The 7453-nt window shown below is 37.3% G+C and overlaps 1 protein-coding gene across 1 annotated transcript in view; it reads right to left on the reverse strand.

The window, feature by feature from the left end:
* Positions 1–7453, reverse strand: part of LOC108579273 (gamma-aminobutyric acid receptor alpha-like) — a 48882-nt gene that overhangs the window by 1651 nt on the left and 39778 nt on the right. Inside the window, exons 7-8 of the mRNA XM_017942779.1 lie at positions 3564–3716; positions 2233–2492 (exon numbers count right to left, since the gene is read on the reverse strand). Coding sequence (XP_017798268.1) covers positions 2233–2492; positions 3564–3716 — 413 coding nt within the window. The remainder of the gene's footprint in view (positions 1–2232; positions 2493–3563; positions 3717–7453) is intronic.

Genomic DNA, 7453 nt, shown 5'->3' on the forward strand with positions numbered 1-7453 from the left:
CTGAGTAGTTAGATATCTCAGCAGGGAATCGGGACCCTGAAATTGTCTTGCAGACAAAGAAGTCTCCACTCCTTCCGACTCCACAAAGTCGCCCTACGAAACGTAGGATGCGACATTTTCGCTTCCTCCCTCTCAATAGTTATCGAGGTGTCGTAGACTTTATATTTAGCCGAAATTTGACCTCTGACATCTCGAAGATATGTCACATGCGGTCAAATAGGCGGGAAATTTCAAATTTTCTAAAGGTACAGCTCTTCGAGTTTTCTCGCGTTATCATTTATGAGACCGACAGTCTACAACTTAGACGTGAAATAAGGAATCAGAGAAGCGGTAGAGACATTACCAAGTGTGAATTCGATGGAAAAATTCCCAAGTGTGAATTAGACAGGAAAACAATCCCAAGTGTGATTTCACAGAATTCCGTGTGCGATTCGAGTCACCATGTACCAAGTAAAACTGGCTAATTGCATTCGTTACGGTCCGAATCCCCGTGTGCGATTCGAAGAAATGTGTCGTCGAACGATGTCGTTAAAAATTTTATCATCCAGATAATCTCAATACAACTAGGAGAATCTAATTATTTCTTTCACTTTGATCGACGATTTGCATCTCCTTTCTACACTACGTATACTCTTCAGCGTTATATGGAAATTGAAGAATACACGTGTCCTTTCTCTGTTATGCAAAAACCAGTATGTCAAGTGGTTTCTTTCCACGCGATCCATTTTCACAGTGTTTCGTCAAATCGTTTTTATCGTTGATACATCCGTATGCATAAATAAACGTAAGCTTATCTGAATGTTTAATAAAAACACGCGCAGGATCAGTGAGAAATAACTCTGACTCGGCGTCGAAATCGAACGAAAAAAAAAAAAAAAAGAGAAGAACGAACGAGAGAGATGCAATAATATGTATCTTATACGTAGTTTCGTAATATCACAATTACGTAACACGGTGGATGTTTCTCGGTTTCTAGATCATACTCTTATTAATGCCCGCCACGAAGTTCCCGCTGATGCATGTGCGCGATATTGGAACGAATGTAAAAAAAAAAAAAGGTGTACACCGTGTGCTTATGATAGAGTGTTACGCTGGCAGAGGAGAACGATTTCAATTTTTACCTTGAATAGAAATTGGGTTTGCCGATATCGGCGTGGAACGATGCCAAGATAATGGAGCATCGCGTGATTTCTTGCCGTGTAGGAATGTTCAATAAGCTTGTTTAACATACTTTCGTTAAGTGACGGATACTTGTTATATTCGTTCTTTCCATTATTATTATTAGTACCGTTATCAGGGTGCAGAACGAACCGATCTCTTTCAACTCAAGCTTTCAACTTGAAAATTACAATTTTATATATCAGGTGTAGAAATTAATTCGGTGCTCTTTCTGCGACGAAGTCTTGAAGAATTGCCGTACTTCTTCAGAGATGGAATTCGTCAGCTATAAAATGTAAAAGTGCCGTTCGAAATAATGGAGATAATTTGGAACGTGAAAATTGCGTTTGATTTTTTGTGAATTAATAATAAAAACCGAATTAATTTCTACACTTAGTACAATTTACGATTAACAATGTAACTATTGAAACTGTAAATATGTAACAACGTCAGTTTTACACCGATGTCGAAAAATTGGTAATGTTTAAAAAATAGGTAAAATTGTTCCGAAATAAAGGAAACACACCGCGTTGATAACAATACTCGGACAAAATTCTCCGATGATGATAATCCGTTAAATGAGAAATACTGCGAGAAGTTTCTGATTGAATTCGATGTTAACGTTACATCGTACTAGGGCACAGGTAAAATCTAAATTTTACCACCAGAATTATTTCCTCTGCTTTAAGTATTCGAATAAATCTCACGACGTCGCAGGATACAAGTGTTTTCATTCCACGCAGAGGCCTCGAGGGAGAGACGATGTTCCTCGGGGATATTTTTAGGATTCGACGTAATACAATTATACGAGTGCACCCTCTTGCAGAACGTAACGAATATATATCATCGGATAACGAGTTACCCCTTTAAAAACGAAGAAATCTCGAAAACAAAGAGATCCACGTGAACGGGTGGAAATAACAATAAAACTGAAGGATTTTATTGTTTCGCGAACAATGATGATGGTGCTGAAAATGCTCGAGGTTTCCCGCCAAGTGTTGGGGTAACTCTTCACCGTGCTGTTTTCATCCCCCTGGGAATAGAGAATGTTGGTATAAAAGGTATAAAAATTACCGGTTCTTTCTTCAACGGGCGCGTACCCACTTCCTCCTCGTCGCTGGAACTCTCGCTTTCGCTCAAGTCAGAGCTGAAATAACACTCGCCGGAACCGTACTTGGTGAAATAGTGGACCACCGCGAATTGTATTATCGTGGCGAAAATGAAGGCGAACGAGAGGAAAACAAAGAAGTCCAGGGCAGTGGGGTAAGGAACTTTCGGCAGATCGGTGCGCGCCTCCAATCCCAAAAACGTCATCGTTAGCACGGTCGTTATACCTTAAACAAATGTTCACAGAGTTTCCCTTCAGTGCTTCTCTTTTTTTTCTACGTGAAAAAGAAAAATTCATCGTTAAAAGACTAACTCGATGTATGAGAACAAAACGAGTTACTTTAATCCTTTGTAAACGAAGGACTACGTACCGTGTCCGAGATACTGATTACTCGCGTAACATACCGGGTGTCCCAATTTTTTTCCGATCAAACTTTGTCAGTGTGTTCTATGGGCGTAGGTAAGAAGAAAATGTTATATAAACGTGGGCCGTTTGAAGCTTCGTTAAGAAGTTACAGCGAAGATACGATGTAGGAAAAGAGTGGTAACGAAGTTGCGGTTCAAGACAAAAATGGCGCTGGCAGAAGTTAGATTCAATATCTTCGACGACCGCAGATCGTAAACACAACATTTTTCTCTTACTTATACCCGTGAAATATATTGACAAAGTTTGGTCGGAAATAACTGTGACACCCTGTACAACTAGGTCAATATTTAAATATATCGGAATAACATTTTCCTCAAGTATACGTATACGAGTTGACGATAACTATTTTTCGTATTTATCGTGGTGTCCATAATTTTTTGTGTACCCAGTACATAGGACTCCATCGTCCACAAAGGGTTAAAACGAGATTATAAGCGAATAAATCGTTCAAAAATGAGTTTTCGAAAAATAACGATTGTGCCGCTTGTTCTTTTACTTCGAAGTTATTGATAATTTATTCGAAAATCATTTATTTTGGTTCCCTTTTGAATAGAAAATTAGCAAAGAATATAAGACACAATAGGTGTATTTTAGAAAATATATTCCTTTGCGAATTTATAAATAATGATAAAATTAATAGCAGAATTAATATAAATAAAATTAATAATATCCTCGTTTCTTCTTCCAAATTAAATATTGCTAAAAATTTCTCTGCTACATGTAACTAATAGTAATACCTACTTACATGATCTTTAACGATTACAAATAAATTAATTTTTGCATTTTCTCTTTTCCATTTTTTATACTTTTTCGTTTCTCTTCCTAATTACTTCGGATAATATACGAAACAAGACTGACAAAACAAACTTACCTAGCGATACACGATCTGCAGTGGCTTCTCGATTTAACCAGAAAGAGACCCAGGATAGAACAACTAGCAAAACACAGGGCCCGTATACTTGTATAAGAAAATTACCCATGTGCCTTTGTAGATGAAAATACACCAACAGCATCGAGTAATCGGCTGAAATAGAATTCACTACATATGTATTTATTATCATCTGTCATCTATACAGGGTGTCTCGTTTAACTAATTAAACATCTCCAATGTCTCTGCCTTTCATTTTACAATTACATTCTCTCAGCTGTAATATAATACGATAGCAGAAATGTAGCATCTAATTTGAAAAGTGACTATGAAATCTTCAAAAAGAAAATGCTTGTTACTATCAAAAATAACACGGATATCAGAGATGCTTATCTTACTTGAAATATATTGTGTTCTGTCATTATACGTAGCAACACACAGTATTTCATAAATATTATGCAACACAAAATGAAACTATAAATATAAAATTTAATTTCTACATTTTGTCTTTATTACATTTCCTCAATATTCCTTTCTATCATACCACGTGTAATAAAATGTTCCGTTACAAAGTAAGAAACTGGTAGATCTCCGGAGATTAGACTAATATAAAATGATCTCGTGGATAAAACTAACAAAGTTATCGAGATAACTCAATTCCCTCGAACTTATTCCACTCGAATCATCCTGGCCTTTTATTTTCTATTTACTTTGCACTCTCCCCGATTTTCATCTAGAACTCTACTACGGAGTTCTACGTCAAACATCAACTGCAAATCGAAATCAAATATCCGAGCGATCATTAGTTCCTCTGGTTACGCACAAAATGTATCAACGTCGAACGTATCATCAGCGCTGTTTGCTCGCATTTTTTCGCCTACCACCCTGCAACCCCTCTGCACCGAACGTTTACAAGGCGGAGCAACTTTATCGAACTCCCGCCTCGTTCGTCTCACCCCCCCTTTTGTTTCCCTGAATATTATTTCCATCTCTGACGCGGTGTTTCGATTTGTCGAATGCAAACAGAAACGATACGATACATATTGCGAATGTTACACTGTTGCGTGAGTGGATCTTTAACCCCTTTGAGCCTAGCAACTTTTTGTACACCTTGTTTTCACAGTTAATTGCGAATTAAATTGAAAAGAAATTCGCGTAGTAATTTGAAATACGTATACAGTGTGTCGCCACGAAATTTCGGGACCTCCCTTTGAACTTTCACATATCACACGTGAATTAAATTATATTTAAGTACGCACGGTTTTTATAAACGAGAGTTTCTTTATCTGCGTTTTTCTCGAAGATACAAATGTTGCCTTTCGTTTTTCAAGCGAAATTATAGCGTTCTTTAAATATTTTTTATTCATCAACTAACACACTGACACAAATAAGTAACTAACATAAATAACGTACAAAAAATGAACAGAAGTCACGCGACATCGTGATACTTTCAACCGTTCTCGATTAGAATAAGGTCGCATACATTTCAATTTCAAAAATTCCTCGAGGTACGGTATATTTCAGAAGCAGCTTGACACAGGAGCTTTTCGAATGAAATATCAGGCGTTAGAGGAAGTTTTCTGTGCAACTTCACGTGTTAATAGAAGATTTATAATGCAAGTTCTTCCTTGTGTACAACTTGAAACCATCTCTCTGGTAACATACGTATCCCATCGTGGAAAAACGGCGCAGCTTACGAAACGATAAATTTATCGACGAATCTTCGCACGTCGTCGTAAGTTGCAAAACTGCATGTCCCTTAAGGAAAGCTCCATTGATCTGAACAAATGGTAGTCACTTGGTGCCAAGTCTGGCGAGTAAGCCACGTGAGGTACAACTTCCTGTCTCAAGTTTACGATGGTATCCTTCGTCGATTTTGCAACCAGAGAATTGTCATGCAAAAGTACGATTTTCTGACACTCGTGTCTTTAGAAAAATCTTTGTTTCTTTAACCCCTTGACTTATGATGTTCTTTCTTGCTGACTTCGTCTGAGTGTCAGTTATTTACTGTTTCAGTGCTGTGTTAGGTAAGAAAAGCTGATGTATTATAGATTGTTTACATTCAGTAATTCTCGGTTTTATAAATTCAAACGAAAGTTAGAACAAAAATTAATTTTTCTTACTGATATAGCAATTTTAGTTGCGTCTCGGTTAATATCTCGATTAGTTTAACCCTTTCGCGATCAGTGGGATGTATACGCTCCACTTGAGTCCTCGAGCTAAAGTTAATCTCAATTTAGTATCCGACGCGATGATCCATAGATAAATAACAAATTCTTGAGAAAAATAATTCTAAGAGTAACACTCTTCAGTAGCTCTATGGTCTTTTCAGTATTGTAAAAGACCATACGACTGTACCGAAAGTAAACTTCCTAGAGTAGCCATTTTGAAGAAAACTGTTTCTTCCTTCTTTTGACATATTCATACAACGTTGTACACGAATTTAGACAAGAAATTAATTGTAAAATTGTAAATGTATCGCAGATAAAACGATCTCTAAGCTTCGAAGACTCGAGTGTGAGAATTTTAACCGAAGAACTCTCCCTAACACCCGATACAATGTCGAACAGAACTTTTTAGATATACAAAGGGTTAAAAATTCCGATGATTCTTGTGACGCAATCAGAATCGGCCTGAACGCGACACTTGTTTGCGTGCATTAATCAATGCTAATCCAATTAAAAGTCGAAGTCCTCGCGACTCGACTCGTCTCTTCTTTCTCCCCTTGTTGTCAGCCGATGGAAATGCAAGAGGAACGAGTTTTCCGCTGGAGGATGTTGCAATTAGTCGTCGTTTCTCTCGGTTGTCAACTTTCAACGTAGAAACCCTGCCTCTTTTCTGCATTCTCTTTTCTTCCTTTTTCTTCTTCTTCTTCACGTCGCCGTCGTTTCCTCCTACCGCTTCCTCGCCCCTCTTCGAATCCCACCCGCTAGTTCTTGGTTCATTCGTAGCGTCGATATTCCTGGAGAATCCGTAAGCGTGGCTCGATAAAAGTTTCCAATCGAGTTTCTTTTCAGTCGTTAAGAGACCATTCCTTTTCCACCGTTTCTCTAATTCGGAGGAGCCTTGGTCACCGACACTCTTCCGAGCTTTCGACTCTTATCCTATGACACGCTTTCTTCTCTCTTTCTTCTGTCTCCTCTTTGTTTTCATTTTTTTTCCTTACTTTTCCGTTCGCTTCTTCTTTACTCGTCGTATCTCGTTGTCGATCGAGGGTTCTGGTTCTGCAAGTTCTTGGTTGAAATTGTAGATGCTTCTTCTTATACATCTGTATATTTTGTTTCTTACTTCGTATTTTTTAGAACGAATTCTTATATTTTATTTGTTATATTTGAGGGAGGAATAGCGTTGTTCCTTCATTTCTTATGTATCTTTGAATTCTAGAAAAAATCATTAATTACTGAAGTAAATAAAGCATAAATAAGGACTGTACATTATCGATAAAGTAGGTAACTTCCACTAAACGTACTTATCACAGTTTCCAACCGAGACAATACACTTCCAATCACACGAATATACAACGTTTCCGGTTTATATTTTTAAATTCTGTTATCCTTAATTTCCGGCTAATATCAGTTTTTACGATCATCCCTGAATTTTGTTCCAGAAGTAACGGAACACCCTGTATTTAGAATTTTCATCGAAATATCGGAAGTTCTCTCACGTAGGACGCCTTCAATTTGTCGCCGCGAAGACATCAAAGTTCTATTTATACTTCTTCACTCCATTTTACAGAATGTACATATTGTAGTTCATTCGTGGGAAAAGTATATAATAATTTTGTTTGATCTACTATATCAACGTCATGTTCTTCCACACCAAATGTTTAAGTCATAGAATAAACTATAGAATACAATTTACAGAACTGTATTCGTAAAATATCTTTGAAGAAA

This window comes from Habropoda laboriosa, unplaced genomic scaffold (assembly GCF_001263275.1).
Source record: "Habropoda laboriosa isolate 0110345459 unplaced genomic scaffold, ASM126327v1 scaffold14, whole genome shotgun sequence".
Taxonomy (NCBI): Eukaryota; Metazoa; Arthropoda; class Insecta; order Hymenoptera; family Apidae; genus Habropoda; species Habropoda laboriosa.